The 25,414-nt window shown below is 37.9% G+C and overlaps 1 protein-coding gene across 9 annotated transcripts in view; it reads left to right on the top strand.

Annotated features, from left to right (window-relative positions):
* Nfib (nuclear factor I B) overlaps positions 1–25,414 on the top strand; it is a 250,254-nt gene that overhangs the window by 7,330 nt on the left and 217,510 nt on the right. For 2 of the 9 annotated variants that reach the window (XM_004658443.3, XM_004658442.3), the window contains exons 1-2: positions 458–1,102; positions 7,016–7,547. In XM_004658443.3, coding sequence (XP_004658500.1) covers positions 1,073–1,102; positions 7,016–7,547 — 562 coding nt within the window. In that variant the 5' untranslated portion in view covers positions 458–1,072. Of the gene's footprint in view, positions 1–457; positions 1,103–6,481; positions 6,633–7,015; positions 7,548–25,414 lie in introns of those variants that run through there. The other 7 variants (XM_004658445.2, XR_006639357.1, XM_045160960.1 and 4 more) reach the window with 6 other exon arrangements.

Below are 25,414 nucleotides of genomic sequence, written 5' to 3'. Positions count from 1 at the left end.
CAATCCTTAAGTCTGATTTGGAGAGAGCTCGAGCGGGGTCCAGAGGGTGGAACCGGTGAATTTTTCAACAAGTTTTGCAAGAAAAGAAAGCAACAGCGGGAGGGGAGGAAAAAAAAAAAGCACAGAGCAAAAAAAAAAAAAATACTTTGGAGCTGAGCGGGAGAACGGGATTTATCGTTTGGGATTTTTTATTTTTATTTATTTTTTTCCTGGAGATCAGTTCGATCCCTTGGGCTGTGGGCAGCGGCACCAGCAGCAGCGTCCTCGCTCGGCCGGGTCAGACGCGGGGCGAGGCGGGCGGGCGGGCGGGCGGGCGGCGGTGGCAGCCGCAGGGACCGCGCGCCTCGAGCCTCTTCCGCCGGGAGCTCTGCCCTCGCGCCCCCTCCCTCACCCCGGCCTCTCCCTTCTCCCCGGCCCACCCCGCCCCCACCGGCCCTCTCGCGCGCGCCCTGCCACCCGCGCGCACTCGCTCACGCTCCCCCTCGCGCACACACATGGTCGGCTCGCGGCAAAGTTTCGCCTGCGATCGCCACTCCGGGATCCTGCCGCAGTGTTCGGGGCTGTAACCTTGAACTTTCCCAGCGCGGTGACACATTCTCCTCGCTCTCCCCGCCGCCTGCCCTCCCGCGCCCCCCTCCCCGCTTCCCCCCTTCTTCAAAGCATTTCACCATCACCCATCATCACCCCCAATCCAACCTACACCGAACCTTCGCGCACCCCCAAGCACCCAACAACAACTACAAAACCAAACAAGTCCCCAAACAGGCGAAAAGCAGCCTCCACCGGCGGCGGCGGCGGCCTCGGAGAGCTCGGCCGGCGCTCACGGACTGCAAGAGGGTTAAAAGTGTAGATTGGATTTCACCCCGGGAAATCTAGCACGCCGAGTGAACTTGAATCTTTGGCTATTTAAGGAGGACTGGGTTTGTTGTGAAGTTGCGGTGATCCAGCGCAGAGCCCCGTCCTGATTGACCGCATCGCTGGGCTCAGATGACTGTAAAATGAATAGATGAAATTCTTGCTTCTCGAAGATTTTCTTGGGCATCTCCGGGAAAGTGCGTTTTAAGGCGAAGTCATGATGTATTCTCCCATCTGTCTCACTCAGGTACAAGTCTCGGTCGCTTTCTCGAGCTTTCCTTGGGGCCCCAGACGGCTTTGTTTTGTTTTGTTATCCACGTCGTAGGGACCACAAAAGGCTTTGAGGGAACCTCCGCACATCCCAGTCCCTCGGAGAAGTGGCCGGAGTTGCGGCAGGCTTTTTGCGGGCGGCGTGGGAGCCGGCGATCCGGCCCTAGCCCACGGGAGCCCGCCAAACGCGCCCAGTCTCGCGCCCTGGGCAGGAACGCGGTCACCCGGCCGGGCGATGCTACGGGTTGGGGGTGGGGGTGGGCAGGGCCGAGCCCCCCCAGCGCGAGCCCTTGCGCGGGCCCCCGAATGCCCGCCGCCACGGGAGCCTGGCGTGGGTCGCCCGCCGCTTCCCGCAGCCGCTCGGGCGTGGTGCGGACGCGGGCTTTGGAGGAGCTTCTTGGGGCACTGAGTGTGCTCGTAAACGGCCGTGAACTTGGGCGAGGGGACTCTAGAGCGAATCTGTGTGGGCGCCTCTGGACTTCGCTGCCGGCAGTGGGCGGGCGATGCAGCGACCAGGCGGTTGCGGGGATCCGTTCCTTAGCTTTATTTGGGGACCTGAAGTCCTGGTCTGTAGTGACCGGCACTTTGGGGTTCCCAGTGGCCGCATCTCAGAAGTGGTGTGTATGTTGACAAGAGTTTAATCGGTTGTGTTAAGACTTTTACAACAGGTTCCTTTTATGGAGACCTGCTCATCTGAGGATATTTGAGCATATTCAGGAGGCATAAAGTAATGTTAGGAAAGTAAGGTCCTTTTTTTTTTTTTTTAACTTTGAAAATTGTCTTAAGACCTTAGAAGCAGTGTTAGAAGATAAAGCACTGGCTTTATCCTTGCAAACAAAAACGGTATCTATCACTTTCAATCAGGAGGGTCAATGGAAAAGTGGCAAGACCGTACCTGGGCGCAGTTTCATTGCTGCCCAGAGCGAACTCACCAACTGATGAACTAAATAGCACAACCCAGAAGTAATGTTTGTAGCAATCATTTTAAACCTTTAAACTTATGGGACACTTTACTTTAGCTTTTAGGAGTATGTACTATGATTGGTAATTAATTGATGACCATTTTCTCTAAAGTGTCTTGAAAACGAAACAGTTAAACAAATGTCTAGTTTGGGGTGTGCTAATTTTTTAAATATCTAATATTAAGACGATGCATTCTCATAATGAACAAATAATTAAGATTTCAGTTGTGTGACAATTAGAAACCATTGTGATTCAAAAGGATTGAGGCATTCATACATTGTGAATGAAGATGGAAACAGTGATAAGGCTTATTCAGTGATTGGATACAGTCCTGTAGCTTTTTGGCTGACACATTTTTTTATTGTTTATATTTTGTTTGGCATCTGAATATGATTAACTTAGATATGGCCGTTTTAAGCAACCAAACGTGCACTTTAATTTAACAAAACTGGAAAATGGATTGGTGAGTTACTTGTATCCTGAAAGCTCTGAGCGATAGTAAGCCCATGAATATGATGAGGTTCTTTGAGGTGTTACCTAGTTGCCCATAGTTGTAAAAGTTACCTTTAATATTATCCATTTTTTCTTTTACTGGTAAGCCATGTCCATTTGTATTATTTTTACACTGGGATAAAATAAAGCAGTGATGTGAGCCTTGCACTCATAAAGTCCTGTGTCGCTTCTTCTCACCTGTGTGCTTTTCTGTATTTGTATTCCCACTATTGGCCCGTGTTTTTTTTCTTTTTGGAAACACTGCTACCAACTGCATTGCATTTTTAGTTTTCCCTAAATATGCATTTAAAAGACACTAGCTTTATTTAATTTAAGTTAAAATAATACTGCAGCATCCTGACATATGAAATATTCGGAGCATATACAGTATGATCATTTAACTACCACATTGCTGTTCAAGGATACATGCTTACCAACACAAATTCATGTTGATGACAAGATATTCTTTGTGATGTTTGACAATATAAATCTGAGTTATGTATTAAAACTGTTTTGGGAATTTAAGGCCTATGCCAGAAAAGGAATTTTAGTTTCAAGGTTCTATATTCATAATCGTATATGGCTCTTTTAGGTAATACAAGGCATTGCCAAAAAAAGTGAGGGCATATTAATAGTATTACTTTTGTATCAGATCAACAGCTTAGTTTTATTATAGGAGAGTAGTAGCTGCCCCACAAACTCCTAAGACACAAATACAAAATTCACATTCTTAATTTGTTAGAAACCTTAGAAAGTATGTAGGTTGTTACACTAAGTATATAAGTTTTAGAATCTTAATTTAAATGGAGCTAGCATTTAAATATCTAAATGTTATTTTAAAAAAGTAATGTAATATCAATACAACTCAGGACTTAAAGATCAATAGAAATAAGATGTAAAAAGAAAAGTAATAGTTGCTTATATGATTTAATATGTGCTTTGTCTATATGTAAATGTTTAATAGCATATAACTTTCAATTAGCATGATGGCATCCAGTGTTTCTGTTGCCATTCAAGTTCTTAGATACATTTTTTTCACGGTTTATTATTGTACCATGATGGTGTTCCAAAAGCATGTGGTATTTAATCTTCCACCACTATATTGGGCTAATTTTCCATCTCTCTCATGGAAACCATTGTTTTCACAAAGGAAAATAAATATGTATAGTAAGCCAGGAGTTCTTATTCTTGTATTTTATAATTTATAACTTCCTATTTATCAATTTAATTCAGCTCAAAGAAGTTTAGTTAGAGCAAAGATCATTGAACATCAATGTATTTCAATAAAAATTCTAAAAGTGTGAGCTTAACATTACCTTAGTATAGACTTTCGATGTTAAATCACTTACATGCTATGATTAAAAATATAATTTTAATAGTTGCTTAGGGTTATTGTAGTAATCCATTACTTAGGGTATTTGAATCTTTAATCCCCCTTTTTTGGATGAGGATGGTTATTATGCTCCACGTACATGTCACTTACAATTATTAAGAACACATACAATTGAGCATTAGGAAACAATCACACATGGGAGATGACATTTAGACATGTTAATGCAAAAATGTATGTGACACATTGCAAATCTCTACTTATTATCATATTGGGGGATATGTTCCACTATCAAAGGAGTCTTTCCCTTAAAGTGAATCTGCATCATAGTAAGACCCTGAATGATATTAATGCACATTGGTGGCCTGAGAGTGTGTTATTTCTGTTTATTAGTTTATTGGAAGTACATGTTTTAAAACAATATTTGGCATTACTGATAGTAAACTCAAAGCATTGGCTAAAACTTTCCAAATTGAGCTTTCAAATGTGCATTCTCATTGTTTGAAATAATTTGTCAACTGTTGAAATTTGTTACATGGTAGATGATTCTTATAGCCGAATACTAAATCTCAAAACTATTTAATCAAAGGTATGCTTGATGTACTTATAGAAAATGAAATGTCACTGAACATAGTATTTAAGGATCTAAGGGCTGAAGTATTATGAGGTTGCTTAATACTCAATTAAAATAATGCTGCATTTAAAATGTGCAGCAAGAGTAAAAGGACTGAGACAAAGCTCCTTCGTGTACTCCCTATAGTCTCAAAATTTTCATTTATGAGAGTGACTATGCATGTTTTGAAATCATACCAATAAATCATAGTCGAAGTCAGATCATAGGAAGTGAGTTCACAAAGCACATTTAAGTCCACATTTCCTTGAGCAGGCAGGCTTTCCTTTTGCATTTATTTTGAAGAGGGATAAACAAAGTTTTTACAGTTACAGTGAAAGCTAAAAGCATGGCATCAGAAAGTGTATGGAGATAGGGAGGTCTTATCATGGGCTGTGGTTGCTGTGAGCAGGGCTGCCTTCCCACACAAAGAACAGATTGTGGTTTAACTCTTTCCATGGCCTAGTTTAATGTGCTCACATAGTAACTGAATTGTTCAAATCTCTGCTGGAAACTACTGATCGTTTTAATGATTTCCTCTATGGCATTTGGTTATGCTTCGTGCTGTGATGTAATCAGCTGCATTCTGCATTGTTATAAAATTTTGATTCATACTTATTTGGTCATATGTTAGAACCCTTGATAACTAAGGTGTTGATTGGAGAGGACTACACCTATCTGTCTAAACAGCGAACTGCTAACATGTGCAGTTGTCAGTGCTGAAACTTTGAGCTTCATCTTAAAAAGTGTCCATAGCTATACGGAATTTTGGAGCAGCTTCTTTGTTGGGTTGTTACAAGTTTATTCTCATCATCTATACCTAATGCAAGCAATCACTCTGTTGGTTAAACTGAATTTATTTCACAGAGTTCAAAGTGACTAACACGAACATGTAAATTCTAACTTGGGATGCAATCTGTTAGAGAAAGTTATTTTGTGGTTGGGATGAGAATATAGTCAACATGATCAGCAAAACAGTCATGGTAGAAGTTCCCAATTGTGTCAAATCATGTCTTTCTGCATAACATATAGTGTGCATGTGTGAGATCTTATTCTCTTTTTCTGAAGAGCAGTAGGCCTAAGCACATGTGACAGGCTTAACTTGAGTCAGAAAGTCACAAAACACTGACTTTATTTGGAAGTAACATGAAATACCTGTAGATGAAGGTAATCTGTCATTCCTACCTGCCTTACTCCCTTCAAAAAGGCTTAGAGGAAACAGGCAGGAAAAATACAGAGCCTCAAGGTAAACCACTTAATTCATAAAATGGGTGGGAACTATATGATTTGTACACTTGTGGGTTCCCAAGCACATGCATGTATGTGCTCACAGTCCTGTTCCATAATCTATCTATGTGGCGCAGGAATTGTAGGAATTCCACAAAAGCAGTATCAGAACAGGGTGCACTCTTGGTATGACCCTGCCATGGCATGCAGAGACAAAAGAATGTAAATTTGGTGCCAAGTTGCCATTTTTCATTGTTCACCTCAGATTGATTTTTAAGGAGTTTAAAATAATTGCCACTCATGTGATCAGTTAACAAATTAACTGACTCTGTGGGGCTTCATATTCTGTAGGAAAACTGCCATGAGAACAGTCATGTAATTTTGTTTGCAACTTTAAAAACTTATGCTTTAGAGATTCAAGAATGTGTGTGTGTGGTGGGGGGGGGAAGAGAAAGAGAGAAAGAAGCGGAGATGGGAGCTGGTGTTGGTGGTGCGGAGAGGGAACGCATTGCTCAAAGTATGGAAACCTTCTGTTCTGCACACTGATACTGCAAGCTGTGTCCTTTGCCCACTTTCCCTCACTGTATACCGGTTTCTCTAGTTACCACTCTTGGAATGGTGCTGTTTCAGTGTTGGAATGTTGGACGTTTGATAAGAAAATGGATCAAGTTTAATGGCGCATGCTCTTTGTGCCACCAGCAGCCTCTTGCTGAGAGCATGCTCCAAAAGCGGGAACTGTGTGGCATTACACCGAGCATCTACACGCTTTGTGTTGCTGTGCCATAGAGAAGAGAAATGAACTGTGGCATCGCTCCTGCCTTCTGAAAAGCTCTGCTCCGATTTAAAAAAAAACAAAACAAACCCACTGTGTTCTTTTGAAAAATGGTACTGCATAGTGTTAGTTGGTCAACCAAATGTTTAAATATTAAATTTAGTGCCAACCACCTTGGTTTGCATATGATTTAAAGGATGTAGAATGCATGGCATTAGGGTGGCAATGAGGAGGCTGGGTCCAGAATGGAAATACAAAATAAAACCCCCTTTCCTTTGTAGGAGGGAGAATGAATTAGTTAATTTTTTGCTGGGGAGGGGGGCAGCCTAGAATACTTTATTTTTTTAAGTCATTTTAAGTACGAAATAAATATAATCTTATGCCAAACTTTTTGTACTGAATTGAGAATGGATTGTGAGTCTTTTTTTTTTTTTTTTTTTGAGCATTTGGAATTAAACTGACTGTGCACCTCTTCTTCCCCCCACATCTTTCACAGGATGAATTCCACCCATTCATCGAGGCACTGCTTCCACATGTCCGTGCAATTGCCTATACTTGGTTCAACCTGCAGGCTCGAAAACGCAAGTACTTTAAAAAGCATGAGAAGCGAATGTCAAAAGATGAAGAAAGAGCAGTTAAAGATGAGCTGCTCAGTGAGAAGCCTGAAATCAAACAGAAGTGGGCATCCAGGCTCCTGGCCAAACTGCGCAAAGATATTCGCCAGGAGTACCGAGAGGACTTTGTGCTCACCGTGACTGGCAAGAAGCACCCGTGCTGTGTCTTATCCAATCCTGACCAGAAGGGTAAGATTAGGAGAATCGACTGCCTGAGACAGGCAGACAAAGTCTGGCGTCTGGATCTAGTCATGGTGATCCTGTTCAAAGGCATCCCTTTGGAAAGTACCGATGGAGAGCGGCTCATGAAGTCCCCACACTGCACAAACCCAGCACTTTGTGTCCAGCCACACCATATCACAGTATCAGTTAAGGAGCTTGACTTGTTTTTGGCATACTACGTGCAGGAGCAAGGTAGGAGTGGACTGTTCTTTCTCTTAGCACAGCAAACACTATCCATACGCCTTTAAGTACCGTATCTCTGGCTTGGGGTAGATAGAGGGGTCTGGAGGTCTCTAGATGTCCTCTGTCCTCTCTGGGTACCATGAAGCTCCCACTTGCACTCATATGTCCACTGCCATGTGGGAGTCATGTACACAGACTATCAGCTTTCCTACCTGGGCAGGTTTCTGTATTTAAAGAAAGATCCCAAAGACAAGCACTGTACTCTAGTACACAGAGCAGTCTAAGAAGTAATAGTTTATTTCACTTGACTTTCTTTGCTGTGCCTTGTATGTAGGCATCTTTTCCTACTTTGAAAATGTGTAACTATTTATATCGCTGCTTAATAATCTTTGTACTAGTCTCAGACCAAACGAGGTAGGTGAACTTTGTTCATAGACATCTTGTGCTACTGCACTGAAGCCCAAATTAGCATTTAGTATTACAAAATGCTTAAGATAGCCACTATCAAAATGTATCTCTTAAAGAGACCTAGATTCAGTTAATTTTAATATTTCTATATTTTGATGATGCAATGTACACTGTCGATTTAATACTTTATATTGTTAGTTTATATGAATGATAATTTATAAAACTTACCAAGGAGAAAGTCACAGCTTTCTTTACTGAACAGCACAGAACAAAAACAGAAAGTAGACTGGTTACACTGGTTTAAAATAAATCTCAAAAAGAATGCAGAGAGCGCATACCATCCCGATGTTTTAAAGAGAGTGATAGAAATGTTGCCTGGGCAATTTAAAATAGGCAGTGTTGTTGCTGAGCATTTTCCCCCCACATTTGTGAAATATGTTTCCTTGTTATTTGTATTTTTTAAATGTTTTTTCTTAGGTAGGTGAGAGTCTTTTTTTTTTCTTTAAATCAATGTCAACATATAGATGACTTTGCACTAGCAACAGCCTATAGTAAAATGTCATTTCAGAAAGCATCATACTGAATGTGGCCCGAAGTTTGAGCTACCATGGATGGAGGGTCACGTCTGAATTTGGCCTGGTGGGAGGAAGAGGGCCTGCAGTAGCCAGGTGGCGGACAGTTTACTGGATGCCCATGTTGGAAATTGTTACATACTTCATTATCAAGAATACTAAAGTATTAAAAATTACTCTTTTTGACTCTGAAATCTTGGATCTTCCTATATGCTATTTGCCTTGATATTTCTTGATACCACTCCAGAGATAGGCTTATGTGTCATTTCAGAATAGATATTTTTACTCTGATTTTTAAATGATGTTAGAGGTTACTCCTTTGGCAAAAATATTTCTTAAAAACATAAGTCGTTGCATTATTGATTTGAAGTTTAAACATTTAGTAATAAAGTTCAAGTAATGATGGTGGAGTAGAGGAGTATATTTTCACCCATACTGTCCTAAAATCAAAGCTCACTAAAATATGATATTTAATTTAATTGACATCTATCTGTCTAGGAGGTGACATTTTAAGGTGGGCTGTCTATATGTGTTGGACTGATTGTAAATGAGTCTTAACTGTTGTGAAGTCAAGGCTGGAAGTAAAGTTTTACAAAGTGGGTCATGCAACTTTTTAGTATAGGGGGAAGCCCTGTAGCCACCTTACTGCTGCTCACATTTCAGCTTTCTCGATGGCTGCTCCTTAAGGTGAGCATGTATGCGGACTTACTCCCAGGGCAGGCAGCCAGCTATCTTACTTTTCGTGAACTGACAGTACAGACTGGGTTCTTTAGATTTGTGATGATAGATTGAAAAACCCAAACCATAAATGCCTTCTGCATTGTACCATTGGTCATTATAACTAAAGTTTTGAGAAACTCTTAGAGGCCTGATTTTCAGATAAGATATTGATTTGGTTGTTGTTTCTTCCACTTTCCCATTGTAAGAACTTGTTATTTTGTTCTGTGCATCTCATCATGTGTATCCTCTGCTACCTGTCCTCACATTGTCTCCTGTTAACATCCTATGACTCTTTCTTTGAAAAAGTCAAATTAAGATGATTTTGTGTTTTCTCGTTTTAAAATTTATATCTTTTTATTTGTAAGTGCAGGTTAATTATATCACTTGGCAGTACAATTGATTAAAGAAGGCAGGTTTTAAAAGATGTCTGCAGTCAGTCAGATCTGCACATCTCATATCATGACTTTTTATTTTGCCTCTAAGTACACGAACCTACTTAAGTCTGTTTTCTAAATTAGGTACAGAAGTATAAAGTCAAACAAGAAAAAAATTAGAATGAAAAAACATAATGTTTGCAAAAGATTGAGCAACAACATTACTTTTACCTCTTTTTTCTTTCTCCGCTTATAAACGACTAGAAGAAAAATATGAGGAAGGACAGAGAGAATGCCAAAGATGGTTGCCACTGACACCAGGATTGGCATCAGACCCTCTTTGTTTAGCTCAGGATGCCTGTGATTTGTTCATTGGCATCCGCATTGCAGTGTGGAGTGATGTTACAATATATTGACAATTTCCAGATCTAGAAATGTCAATAGTCCTCTTTGCTATTTATAGGAGAGCAAATACTGTGTCTCTTTGGAGTTTGAAATAAAGACCAACGTAATAAAGTTCCATTGTTGACCAACTTCCCATGATTTTCTTTCTCCCTCTTTCTTTTGGTTCAACCTGCACTTTTTCCCCTTCCTCATGCTCAGCAGCCTCTTCTTTCCTGAAATGTGGAAAGAGTTACCAGGGCTTTGACACATGCTCTAGTGGTACATCTGCATCTGATATGGTTTTGGGGGAAATATACACATTTTGAAATCATTTTTGATGTATGGTTTATTGGGCTTTTGCATTGCATGGCAGTATTTTCTTTAAAGCTCTATGCCTTTGTTATTTAGCTTCTATGCATATTGACCGCAATTCAGTCCATTTTATTTTTTCTTTATACTAGCAAAGGGTCATATTCAATATAGTTGTGTATACAATTATATGCCCCCCACCTTACCTAAAATTTGGTAACTTGTTTGGGAGTAACTGCCTCTAAATCCACGAAATCATTTGATGTTACTAATTCAGAGGGCTGCGCTTCGGCTGTTCCGTTGCTACAAGAACCGCCATTTTGTTTGTGAAGTGCCAGGCGAGGGGAAAAAAAAAGGCAGACACTGTATTTGATGCCAATAATGGTTGCCAGTGGCACCGAGGTTGGCATCAGACCCTCTTTGTCTAGTTGCTGAATGCCTTTGATTCGTTGGTTGGCATCCGCATTGCAGTGGGCACACTGGAAAGTTTTTGACAATCTCTGAATGAAAGCTGCTCGCTTGTTTGCCGCAGCAAAGCTTAGCTATTTTTTTTTAAAAGGCTTTTTTTTAAAAAAAAAAAAAAAAGATTGTGATAGATTAAAGGAAAAATGGCTTTAAAATGGTCTCCATATTCCCAAAGATATTAAATATGTCCGATGATGCTTGGGCAGGTGGTACCTATTCCCCATATTGTCTTTGTTATTGCATTCACAAAAGCAAAGCAAAACAAAACAAAACACAAACCAGGCAAGCCTTGTACAACACACCTTCCTGGGATGCATATGTCCTATAGCATGCAGGGCATACTATGACAAGCGGATGGGGACGTGCCCAGTGCAGTGATATATAATGCATCCATTCTGACTATTACTTTCATTTGCATCATTGCTATTTCTTAGGCAATTTATAGTTCCCTCAGTTTCCACACTTCCAATTTTTTTAGAAATATGTTCAGAGTACCTTACTTTTCTTTCAAGTCAGTAAAGAGTATTGGTTTAAAACTGACAGCAAATCTTAATGATAGAACTCCATGTTAAAATCTGACATAAGTCAGTCATTTCTGAATTTCTCAATTCTGCACCAAGATGCTGCCAAGTTCTTAGTGTATAGTTTTACATATTAGGGGAAATATCCAAAAGGCTAAAATGATTTTGGTTCGGGTTTCCTAGATAGTTAGCATTCATATTACTTCATAGTTAACCACCATTATCTCATTAATTAATAAGGAGGATTAGCAGTTCTACCCAAAGGGCTGTGCAGAAGGAAGTCTGGCCTATGGAAGGCCTTGCTTATCCAGACTGTGTCTATTGTGTAGGCAGAAGTGGGGTGATGGTGGGGGGCACTGTACTTTCTCTGAGGCAGGAAAAAGTTGAGACACGTTACACCACACCACAGTGCTAAGATATCTTAAGAGATAGTAACTATTGTTATGAATTTAAGAGATCAGAGTTTAAACCACAGTACCCTAAGTGATTTTTGTACTGTACTTTGCACTCTTATTAAACATGTTTTGAAGTGTGACAGAGTCCACTAACCTTGTTGCTATCATGAACAAGTAGCTTCTTTTATCCTTGTTGAACCCTTAAAATTGTGTCCTATCGTTAGGTGACCACTTTTGTTGTGTTATTGTTGAATAGTATCATAACTGGAGTGCATTTTGAAGTTGTGAAAAATGTGACTTGTTTACTGAGGAAGTTGGTAATCATTGTTTTTGAAATAGAAGCCTTCCTGGTTGTCACATGGCATTAGTGAGGAAGCAAATGCACAGAACTGTTTTCCTCCTTCAGCTACTGGATTTCAGAATCCTTTGGGGTAACAATTATTTCTTTAGAAAAAGCTTAAGTAGATAATTGTTTGCAAGTTGACAGCACATTTTAACGTTTTAATAAATTTCATTTTACTTAAAGGTATTTCTCATTATAGGGGAAATAAGCTTTCACAGCTAGCTTACATGAGGCTGTTGTGTGGGATGATCTGGTGGGCTTTCATTGTAGCATGCTTGGAGAGCATGCAGTTTATGTGTAGGTAAAATATTTTGGATGTGTGTTTGATTTAAGGGAACACTGTTAAGCGTTCTCACCTGGCATCCTGTCCTTGACTCAGTTCAAAGCTCTAGCATACATCTGTTTGCATTCTTTTCATACACAAGTCACAAGGTAAAGAAGGGTTCTTACTGGCATGACTTGACCCTAGGCTTAATGAGACCTTTGTGGGAACATGTAGCATTAGATAAAATACTTAGTAATTTTTCCACTGATAAGGTCAAAACAGTCTGCGGGCCACAAGTTCACTGTTTCTGTCATAATGTCCCTGCCATGAGCTTGTTTTGCCAGACAACTTAAGAGTTAAACTCTGAGGTCCTGGCTGCCAGCTGGGAAAGCCTGGCATCTGTGTTCTGATATGGCAAACTAAGCACTCACATTGCTATGGATATGGTCTCACTTTTCAAAGGGAAAGGGGAGAGAGAATGCACCAGAGACTGAGATGGGGGTGGAGGACTCATTTGTTACAATTATGATTTTCAAATACTTAAAACTCCATAGGGTGTACTACTTTTGGAAGCAGGAAGGTCAGTCAGATATCCTCCCAAAATATTAGCATTAGTTCTCCTTCCCCAATTTCTCCCATATACAGAACACTATGTATTTTGAGGTGAAAAATATTTATCTAGATTTTTTATGTGTTTAGATTTGTACATTTTATACACTATATCTCTTGTGTGCATGAACTAAAATTATGTTAATTATTGAAGAAGAACGGTAATCAAGCAGAATTGGGTCCTGCAGTGACAGGATTGGTGGTGGGGGTCTCTTGGAAGATATCATACTGCTGGACACAGTGACACTATCTGTGTCTTGAGACTTCCAGATGGGCAGGAGCCCTTTAGGGAGGCCACCTATAGCCACTGTTTTAATGTTTAAAGTTTCTGCTTTTTAAAGGGTCATGTAAGAAAAATATCCAAACACAAAAGCATTATAGATTTGTAAAAGATTTAGTAGGATTTAAAAATTTACGTAGTTGTTTTTCCCTAATTTTTGAATTTGAAGTAGAGCTGCCAAAAGGAAATTAAAGTTTTAATCTCTATTAACTTTTCCTTTTGAAGTTGGCACTCTTTTTTGAAACAGCCATCCAAGTTACTCAAGAAAGTAAGGTGTTTCTCTTCATAAGCCTTCATTCTGCTGGATTCAAATGAAAAAGTCAACCTGTAGGCTTCTCAGATACTATTTGTTTTATGACATTCCTCCTTTTGCCCTCTTTGCTGAGCATTTAGAACTTCTAAACATGGAGAGGGAGGCACACATGGTTAACTTGAATCTGAATTCCCTGGAATTCTTAAAGATCCAAATTAGTTAGTTTCATGTCATTTATCATAGTGGCTTACATGATATCTGAATGTGTCATCCAAGGAATCATTCTTGCTTTAGTTTGAAGCTTAAAGCTTATAAGGAGTGGAAATAGCATATATAATACACACAAAAATAGGAAATTATTCGACAGTGTGACATTGGTGAGCATAGAACTTGTGGCCCTTGGGGAGTTTGTCAGTATACATATGCTCTGTTGGAGCAAATGACCAGCCAGCATATCGCTAAGAGCAAATGTTCCAACTTTCTCCCCTCCATCCTTGAGTAGGGGGAATGATCTTAGAAATCTCAAGGACTAGTGGTTATGTGATCAGAAACTCAAGTTATTACAGCAGCATGCCTCATGCCAAGCATAGCAAGGAGAGACACTTCCTCCTGATTACACTCACTTTTCTGTGGCAACGTGGTATGTTGTCTCATTTTAAAGTAAATTCTTAGGTCCTTGAACTCTAATTATGTGATGCGGTTAATTTAACTGAATTCAGTTGTTAGGACTTGGCATAGAGAATAAATCATCAAATTGCTGGGAACTCGTGAAAACTAAGTGCATGCAGTAAGGAGTGAGTCTGTGGGATTAGCTTGTATTAGACTGAACGTTACAGGATGTGAGACTAATGGGACTTGAATGGTTGGGCTTTTTGCTTGTTACATTATTCACAAAATTGGAAGCAATGGCTACCAATTAACCAATGAGGTGGAAAGACCTTGAGGCTGAATTGAAGGCACACATTAAAAAATCCTCAAAATTTAAATGAAACAATATTCTAAGAAGGGAAAGACAGTCATTCATGTGTATAAATATATTGTTTGTAATAAAACACTTAAATACACATATTCTCTCTGTTTATGATGATGGCTTATACAGGACAATGTTGATGAATCACAGACAAATTAAAGAACTATGAATAAAGACTATATAATTGAAAATATGGGGTGATGGATGAAGTAATTTTACTAGCTGAAAGTTGCCTGGAGGTTGTATATTTTCAGAATCCCATTTTCGGGCAGTTCAGAGCATGTAGTAGGTTATTGATGAAGCATGATCAGAAAATGGAATTTGTTTAAGCATGTACAAAGTCAAATAGGAATTGCCTTTAAGAAAAATTCTTCAGTGCTAAGTATATGCAGGTTTAAACTTTTACTTAGCTCCAACTATTTCTCAACATCATACGCACTGATTTTTAAAATATATATTGAGATTTTACACACATATTTGGTACTATGTCTTCCATAAAGCTACAAAAATACTTAACAAACACCATTCACTATTAAGTGATACTTATATACATTGATACTGAATGAAGGCAAAAGATTTTGAAAAACCTGATTTTGTACACTCACACTGTGAAGGATGCAAGCAAAAATGTGTTAGTGTTAACAGCAAATGTTTGAGAGCAACATAAAAATCTGGTCATGTGCAGACATTAAAAGTTATTTGAAATAGGGTATATTCTGTAATTCTTGTAAGTAGGGTATTACATTTATGCCTATATTAATAAGACAAGTATGTCAATATGAAGTCTATATCCCTCTATTAATGCATTCTAAAGTGTGAAAAATGTTCTTGCTTAGGACAACTTGTATTTTATTATTCTGACATCTGCACTTTCTGGATGGATTACCTTAAATTTGCTATGCTATGTTAAAAGCCTTGTTTTATGAGGTCGGTCTCAGCTTCTGGCCTTGGTGTCAGGAACCCTGCTACGTGATGCAACTTGCCTTGTTAGGTTTAATTGACCAAAGCTGATGTGTTAAAACAATTCATTTGTGCTGTAACTTATGCCCTGGCTAAGTTGCTACCTGAATCCCTTGACCTTGACTTGTCTGGGTCATGAAATGGCTGCAAGCTGTTTGACCTTTCTATTGTGCAGAATGTCACTGTTTCCTCTTATTCTCTTATGGTAATAGCTGACAGAAAGGCCCCAGCCCATACTTTACACACCAGTGGATCCAAGGCGTCCCTCTGAAGTAGCCACCTCTTCTGTTTGACATGATCTGGCTGTAGAAGTGACTTTCTTTTGTTTGCTGACAATGATGGGACAAATTTGTAGCCTTCCTTGCTGTTGGAGGTGGGGGATCCTGCTCTGGAATTGGGAGGGATTTGGATTTATTCTGTGTTTGGTAATGATACACATCACTTTTCCCATTCCTCTGAGGTTGACATCTTAGCCTTAGCTACAAGCTGTGGTTTCCTTAATAATTATTTGTTAACATTTTTAGCTGTTACAATAAATATTTTTGTCATTACATAGGGTAAAGGATAAATATAGTTTTGTATTTGGTTACTAATGCATAAATCTTTAAAATACCTGTGAATTTTAGTCTGTGCTATAAATTATACAATCTTTATATTGCATTAGAAAAATCTATATACTAAACATGCAGGATAAAATGGATGTTTTAATCATGAGAATAATATGGTAACTTATAATTTATTTTATAATTTTAAGAGAAACCTATTGTTATTAAGGTAAACAGCTAAATTTTGTGACATAGTGAATTATACTAGGGAATATGAATTTTTTTATTACTGGGGGGACTTTTGCCAGTATGTAAAATTGACTTTATTTTAATGAATAGAAATTGTTTTGCTATTCCTCATGAAAAACTCATGTGCAAAAATGGAGAAATTTACCTCAGTTCTCTTCCAAAGCAGTGAAATAATTTTATATTTAAAATATTGGAAATGTCTTCTAAAATGTTAAAACACAGATATTTTTATCCTCCGAATCTTTTCATTGCCAAATATGACATTATAGTTCATGATTTTTCCTATATTTGCCAGATTAAATATTTAAAACCCAAGCTGTTATATTTTATTTTTAAATTATTAGAGGAAAAAAGGAAGTTTAAGTTAGAATGTGCATTTCCTTTCTTGCTTGTCACATACTGTTTACATGTGTGTGGGTATACCAACAGATGAGAGACAGTGTGGCTGGAACGTTGGGGAAAAGCTCTATATTTCTCTATTTCCATTTAAAAATATCTCTAAAGAGCAGGTGACAAATTTTCTTTTTCTACAAAAATGCTTTCTTTTTCTTTTGTTCCCCAGAAATGTTATAAGATTAAGGAATTTGAATGCTTTCAGAATTAATCATATCAGTAATGTCACATCTTAGGTGTCAGAGGAGAAGGGCTAGTGAAGTCCATGAAAGATCTCATTGTAAACAGTTGCCCCATTTTTCTCCTCTCCTCTCCTCCCCTCTCCTCCCCTCCCCTCCCCTCCCCTCCCCTCCCCTCCCCTCCCCTCCCCTCCCCTCCCCTCCCCTCCTCTCCTCTTCTCTTCTCTTCTCCTCCCTTTCCCTTCTCTTCCCTCCCCTCACCTATGGAAAACAATCCAGAGGAGAATTTACCCTTTTCCTTTCTGCTCATTCACTGACATCAGTAATGATGCCTACCTGGAGTCCAACTTAGATGTGGTTAGTGGGTTAGTGGTCATATGGTGATGAGACTGTGGTGTGACAGCAGCAAAACCAGCCCATAAGAACTGAAGAATGTCTTGATTTTTTCCAGATCTCTGCCTCAGTTCTTTTCTTGAAAGACTTTAAAAAATGATCCTAGCTACTGAGTTGAAGAGGTTAAGTTCCTGGACCATAGATAATTGGTAGGTGCTGGGGTATGCACTTGCCTATTTTGGGGAATTAAAGAAGAGAAGTTAGAAAAAAAATTAGAAGAGATGGGGCTTCTATCTAACAGAAATTAAGAAAGATGGCTTATTCATAGATTGGAGAGTGAATATTACACAATTTAAAATCTGTCATCCTCTGAATTTTAGACTAGGAATTGAGCAAATCTTCTTCATACCTTAAGTTTTTTAAAAAAAAAACTTTGCTCCCCCGCCCCCCCGTGTGTGTGTAGGTGTGCCAGGTCCTTCTGCCACTACAAACAAACACCAGACACTTGTGTCAACTTTTGTGTCTGGCTTATACAGGTGGCTTAAGAATTGAACTGGGGCCAGCAAGCATTGTAAGCAAGTGCCTTTAACTGCTGAGCCATCTTCCCATTCCACTTCTCAAGTTTTGCAAAGACAAAACTCAAGACCAAGGCTGAGTTTGGGCTGCTCTAACAAAACACAAAATTTATGAACATCACAGTTCTTTACTTGTCACAGTTCTGGAGGCTGGGTCCAAGGTCAGAATGTCAGAATGTCTAAATGCTGGTGAGGCTGTGTCCTGGGTTGCAGACTTCCTATCCTCTGTGTTCTTGAACAAAAGAAGTAAGAAACTCTCTTGGGTTTCTCTTGGGCATTTAGGGCACTAGCCTCATGTGTGAGGGTTCTAGTGTCCTGACCTAATTAACCATCAGGTCACCTCTTAATGTGTTACATTGGGGGTTTGGATTTAAACAAAATGCTGGTAATAGAGAGTGTGTGCCTATGTCTGACAAGCTGGGTTCTTGTTTTTCCTCAGCTTGGTTTCCTTTGTCCAGTCTTACCCTTCATATCCTTTGATTTTTTTTTTTTTTTTTTGCTTTTGAAATGACTATTTTAGAATTAATGAAATAATTCATGGAGTAATAGCAATAATTTTGTAACAGCCATTCTTACTATAGATGAAGGAATAGAGCATAACCTGAAGTTACCTGCAAAAGAAACCACCTTAGTATGATGTTGAGCAGAAGTGAGTGAATGTGAAGCAAAGAGTCAGCAAGGATTTTGTAAGAAACTCAAGTGATAAGACACTATTTGCCCGTTTTTTTTTTTTTCTTTTTTCTTTTTTCTTTCTCAAGGTAGGTTCTCATTCTAGGGTGGGCTGTTCTGGAACTCATTCTGTAGTCTGTAGTCCCAGGCTGGCCTCAAACGCACAGTGATACTCCTACCTCTGCTTCCTGAGGGCTGGGACCGAAGGTGAGCACCACCACACCCACCCAGATAAGTCTTTCAAAGAGAGGGTCCTGTTCATTATAGTATACGCAGATACTTCTTAGTAAAAACTCTGAAGGCAGTCCCATGAAGTTAGCTAATCCAGTGTAGTCATGAAACTTATATAAATTAGAATTAAATTGTATATTTCAGAAATGGCTTCTTTTCAGATTTCAGAGAATACAGTTCTTGATTAATCTAGAAGTATTTGGTTAAAAAAGAAATAAAATGATTTTATTGTGGCTCACTGAACAAATAGTTTTACTCTAGTGTTGAATAAAGGGTGTCCTAGCCAGTATTTGTAATTCACTGTGCATGAAACATAAAAGTTTCAAGTGCAAAAAATTTCAGTCATTCACATTGGGAGAGCTTCATTTGTGTTTTAGATGTAGTTGGATAGAGGTGAGGACAATGTGGCCAGGCTCAATTGCTGTTTAAAAGGAGCAAGCTGCTGGCTTTTAGTCTTTCTAAGTCTGAAAATGTCTTATTAAAAAAAAAAAAGACCCTTAGTTGGGTCAAAGCCTCAAATTGTTTAATTGGTTACATGAATTGTTTTGATTTCATTGCCATCTGACTCTTTTCTTTTAAGTCAGTTTTTTCTATTCTTCCCTTTTGTGGTTTTAAGATAATTAGTTAAATGAGTTGCAGAGGGAAGAAGTTAATATTTATTACTTTGAGTGATTTCACTTTTACTAATAGTAGAACAACTGGACACCAAATGAGAAATGGTTAAAACATTTGCTTCTTCTCACCAAACCGTGACTTGGGATCAGTGTTTGGCTTCCGTGGCTCTGGTTGATTGGATTCCTGTGGGCATGGAGCTAACTTTGTGTGCCAGGTTCTTAGGAAACTAGCTGGTGCCCAGCTCTCTGTGACCCTTGGGTTGCACTTCTCACTCACTTTGCACAGCAGGTTTGGCAAGTGGGAAAATTACAAGGGAAATATATTCAAGCATATGTCACACTGCTGCAGTGTGAACAAGCCTCATCTTCCTATATGAAGGGCTTGGTAATAATGTTTATCATATACTGAAGGAGTCTAGTCAGGAGTTAATGAGAAAAGTTATGTCATGTTTGTTCACTAGTTAAAGGGTAACGAGGGTGTGGACAAAGCAGAATGAGAACATTGATTGGCTTGCTTAGGTTTGGTGCATGATTTTTAATAATTTGTGCCATACCTTTTCTTCTTGGGAAGAGAAGTACCGGTTTCTGTGTTTGTGGAATACACAAAGCTATAAAAAGCATGAGGATAAAACAGTGTAACCTTTTTTTTGTTAACATTGAAACTGGAGTGCTGATGATAACAGAAATGTTAGTTCATATGTCTTTGTAAAACACTCGAAAAACTTTGCTTACACTTAAGATACAAGTTAATGCAACCCTGAAATGCAAGCATATCTGTGGCTCCTAAATACTAGTTGCATTTAGTAGCTTCTCGGAGATGCTGATGGTATCATTATTCCTTGATGGTAAAACAACAGTGTTTTAGGATATGACTTGTAGTTATGTACAATTTCTGTTCTATTTATAGTCTTCAAATAAGGGAAAAGCAGCTTATAGTAATATGAGGATCACTGGTTTTACAATAATTAAATAGACTTGTTATACTACATTAATCCCTTTTGGAGCATTTGGAATGACTTCTTAGTACTGACAAATACAGCATTAGGGCCTACAATTAATCTGCTTTTTGTATCCAACATTTGTATAATATAAAACATGTGCATAGAGAAACATATTTTAGGTTTAAGATGAGTTCATTGGAGGACAAAATGAAATTATATTAGACTCTTGGGCAATATGAATATAATTCCAAGTTCTGATAAAATATGGAATTCATTTAGAGTTTAGAGTAGGTAGACAAATTATTCTTATTTTTTTCCCCTTTGTTGAATACCATGTTTGTACTCTTAGAATGATGTTTTCCCTGAGATCCATGTCTGGTACATGTTACATAAGAGATATGCCATGTGAAAAAGGAACCCTCATTCAGCCTACTACCCAGGTGAGAACACAGTGTTACTTTGTGGTTCTTGGATCTGTCACTGATATAGCTACTTTATTAAACTTAGAGACCATAAAGCAGATTAAGTTTTAAAGTCTGGCCCAATCTGGATTTGTAGTTCATAGAAATGAATTATACTACTGAAAGTCTCTTCATGTTTTGTTCACAAAGCATCATTAGTTTTGTTGAAAGTACTCCTGAGTTAGGATTACACTCTCGTCTCCTGTGGTAAAAATCCCACAAGGTGTTTCTTCTGCGGTGTGATCTCCTTTATGGGTATGAAGTTTGTAACACTTGGGTTGTGAATTCATTCTTGGTGTTTTGGTTCTACGAAAAGTATCTCATGGTAGATGAAGTATTAGTTTAATATAGGACAGATTTCTGTTGCATGTACAGAGACCTTCAGAAATGCTGAGATTATTGAGTGGTTTGTGGTCATTTCAGACCACATGCCTGGGACCAGCTAACATACTATCAGGGGGGAAAAAACATGATGTAGCAACAATATTAGATCATGCAAATGAGATTACTGAATAGTAATAGTTATGGGCAATATTTTGGAAAACACTGATTAGTGACAGTTTTATTACAGCAAATGTATGTATCGAGTCCCCAGATTTCACTGTAATGCACTGAAAACAGATGTCAAAGTGTCCCAAACAGAATTTCATGGTTAATCTACATATTGCATGAAAGTACAAACAAACCATTTAGAATTATGTTATTTAATCCTTTTCGAAAGAACAAAAATACACAATTTAGATTTACTTCATTCTTTCTTTTAATTTCAGTTTTTTGTTTTCAAGGCACTGACAATAAATTATTATTTTTGTTTGTTATTTTCTTAAGATGCAGTTGGGAGAAAACATATTTGCATATGGCTATGGCTTTACTTAATGTACTTTAAACTGTAAGTTTCTGAGCATAAGGTCTTTGCATTTTTTTTTAAAAGCATCATTAGGTACTAAGTTATTTACTGACCTAGTGGTACAATGACTTTCTTCTATTTCTGTTTTCTGTTGAAATTTCACTATAGACCACACAGTGATTGAAACAGCTTGCTGAAATGGAAGAAAAAAATAAATTATTGGCCCTACTGCTTGCAAGTACCTGAGAGGCTTTTTGCCTCTCTGTGACTATATTTCTTTGTCAGGTGAAAAATTGAAGTAGAGGACATCCACTGTGCCTCTTAGTTCTAGAATCCTAGTAATTTGGCTTCTGATTTTCTTAGCTGAGTCAGTCTTCTTCATTTGAAACAGTATTTAATAAGCTTTAGCATATGCCTGTTGAATATGGGGGTTTAAAGCACTTAATTTTTTAAAGATAAGTAGAAAATGTATAACCTTAGTATTGAGTAACATTGCTGTGTTGTTCTATTCAAGTTCAAACATCAAATGATTTAGTTCCATCTAGATTTTTTTTTCTGAGGTAGGTCTCACTCTGGTCCAGGCTGACCTGGAATTAACTATGTGGTCTCAGGGTGGCCTCGGACTCACGGCGATCCTCTTACCTCTGCCTCCTCAATGCTGGGTTTAAAGGCATGTGCCACCATGTACGGCTTCATCTAGATATTTAAAACTTACTTAAAAAAAAAAAAAAGCAATGTTTACCTCATAGAATTTTAGAGCTGGGAGAATCCCAAGAGATCAAAATTTGGAATCCTGAGTCTCAGAGAGACTCAAAGCCACTGTGGTTGTTTGTGTTAGTTTTGCTGCTACAGGGGCAAAAGTAAACAAATAAAAAGAAGTGCTATTTGGTGAAAGCACAACAGCATTTTTTAAAAAAGAAACATAAAATTCAAACATCTTATGTGATCTTTTGCAATTTATTGAAATAAATTGATTTTGGTATTTAGTTTTTTTTTTTTTTTAATTTTCTGCCTCTTTAGAGAATGTGTTGAAATCAGCTATAGTCACAGTTACCATGAGAATATTTTAGATCATACTATATGTTGAAGGCTAGTTTTATAGTGTTCACTGTATGGTTAGGTAAATCATTTTATTTTTCTAAGGTCTCTGAGCTCTAGGGTAGGTACATACTTTATTTGGCAGGCCTGAGGGTGAGATGGAAAAATGTTTGTAAAATGCCTACATCACTCCTGATTATGGTACAGGTAATATTAAAACATTTTCAGTTCTGCTCTGATCACCAGCAGGCTGCACAGTGCTGGTGCATAGCAGACCATCAGTTTGCTCATAAGTGAGTGCTCATCACCTTCTCCAAGTGTTTTAGAAGATGTAGTCTGTCTTGGGGGGCGGGGGGGGGGAGTGCACAGAATGCTCATTTAGTGGCAGGGATTAAAGTAGGGAGAAGGAAAACCTAAAGTTATGTACTGAGAATTCTGATGTCAAAGTTGCTATGGAACACCTTAGAATTTTTATCCTTGCAATCAGCAGTATTGAGCCATAGCAAACCACTTTCCTCATGTCTGTATTTGTGGGTGACTTAAAGACATCTCTTTTCTGAGGAGTATAAAGACATGGCTGGATGCTGATGAAATTCCTTGTTAGCATCCAATATATACCAGTACTATTCATTTTCATAAACCTTTAATTTGGGTTATAAGAAAATCTCTCACATTAATGTAATTGGAAGCAAGAATACACACACCTGTAACTGTTGCCTAGCAGGGAGTACTTGTGGCTATGGTGTTTATTCATACAGGAAACCAGACTTTAAAATTCCAGATATCTGGGTGGGAAAGATTGCTCAGTGATTAAAGTGCTTGTCTGCAATACCTAATGATACAAGTCTTGATTCCTCAGTACCCACATAAACTCAGTGTTGCATACATTTGGACTTCATTTGCAGTGGCTAAAGGGCCTGGCATACCCATTCTGTCTCTCTCCTTGCAAATAAATAAAAATAAGCATTCAAAATATCTTCATAGACTGAATATATAAACATATTTATGTCATATCTATATCTATGATTTCACCTTTCTATCCTCTTCATACTGAATTGCAGTTTCATAAATCACGTGAAAAGATTATTTCAGTGTGGTTTTGACTTTTTTGTCTTATTAAAAGTATATCATTAAAATAATTTCACTGATAATATGTTTTAAGTGCCCAAATATGTTTTTGGAATTGGGAACTTTGCTTCAGTAATCACTAGATAGTAATCCTTATCTTGTCACTCTATGAGTCATTCACTTTTCTAAAGTGATTATGTGTATAAGCTTGTGGACACACATACACACACACATGTACTATATTAACTTTTCATCCATGCATCTAAATAATCGCTGTATACATGTCATTTGTGACATTATTAAAATATGCTATTCAGTAAAAATGTAATGCACTGGATATAAAGGTGGAAAATAATTGAAAAGTGCATTTATGGAAGAAGATACTTTATTAACTATTGTTTCAGTATTTCAAGGATTATGAGAAAAATAATTAAAGCATTAATGACTTTGCCTAAGTAACTTACAAGTAGAAAAGGAAGAGTCATGATTACCATGAACAACAAAAATCCAAAGATTAAAGTGCAGGCATACAACTATGCAGCCATCACACCAACTACTAAATATAGTCAGCTTTGCTGAGCTTGCTGGGAGAAGACCCTGTGGGACTATAATAGAAAGGTCAGAGAGGAGGTGAGTCTTACGCAGAGTTTTCTCAAGGGTTATGTAACAAAAACAAAGCAAAATGATCTATTACCAGGAAGATACATGAATTGCATTTGGCAATGATATACACTACCTTGAGAGTATAATATGTGATAGGTTTGATGGTCTGTCAAATACTTGTCAATCAATTAGTTTAATAGGACGTTTTAACCTAAATGCTCAATACAAAATGGCTTTGATTATTTTATTTTATTCTTTGTTGCTAATACCATTAAATTGTAACATCAAAAATTTTCTTGTACATTTTAGTTCTTAGATTTCAGTGTCTATTAAAAAAGTTGTCCATAAATGTTTTATAGAATATCACTTTGTTTATTGTGATATTTTATTTATAATCTTGAGTGAGAAATGTCAACATATATTTGTTATGTATCAATAATTTAAGGTATTTCCTAACTTGACAAGAACTTTAAGCAAAGCACTTAAAAAACATGAAAAGTAGATTATCCTGCAAAAGTATTTTAAAAGCTATTCTGAAGTTAGGTGAATATTATTTGGCTTCTCTACTCAGTAGAAAAGGTTCTTGTTCCTGTCTTATGAGCTGCCCTATTGTTAGAATAAAATATGAGCTGGTACAAACTCATGTTTTGTTATTCAAAACAATGGGCTGCTACCTGACATACCTCCAAATAAAATAGTACCCCACTTTCTATATTGCATTTTGTAATATAGTTTACTTTCTGTAAATGATACCTGTTCTAGAATATGGTATTTCCTCATAGGTAATTACAGAAAACTATGGAGTCCTGTGATGTCATATATATGATAGCACAATGTAATACTAAAGACAGAACTGAAACTCAGCAGTGAAATTTTCAGATCCTTTGCACTTTTATCACCTAATCTGACAAATAGAAGTATCCTGAATCTTAGTCGACAATGATCAGGGTTTCTCATTTTCATACTTCTTAGTCTCTGTAATTAGATGACTCTCTCTCTCTCTCTCTGTGTGTGTGTGTGTACACACATGTATATATGTATTATGTAGTTAGATAATGATTAGTATGTATGCATGTAACAAGATTTTGACTCCTGAAATACAAAATGATATCTGTGAGTTTACAACTTTATTATAGCATTTTACAGCTTATTTAAAAACAAATTGCATGCCATTCAACTAGTATTCTTGGAGAAGCAAGGACTGTGTATTAGGTACAGATGCTGGCATTGCATTATAGAAAAGACAGATACTGTGAATTTTGCATTGGTGAGAGCAAGTTCGAGAAGAATTATTCGATTTTT

This window comes from Jaculus jaculus, chromosome 1 (assembly GCF_020740685.1).
Source record: "Jaculus jaculus isolate mJacJac1 chromosome 1, mJacJac1.mat.Y.cur, whole genome shotgun sequence".
Lineage (NCBI taxonomy): Eukaryota > Metazoa > Chordata > Mammalia > Rodentia > Dipodidae > Jaculus > Jaculus jaculus.
This window is presented reverse-complemented; position numbering and strand designations above follow the sequence as displayed.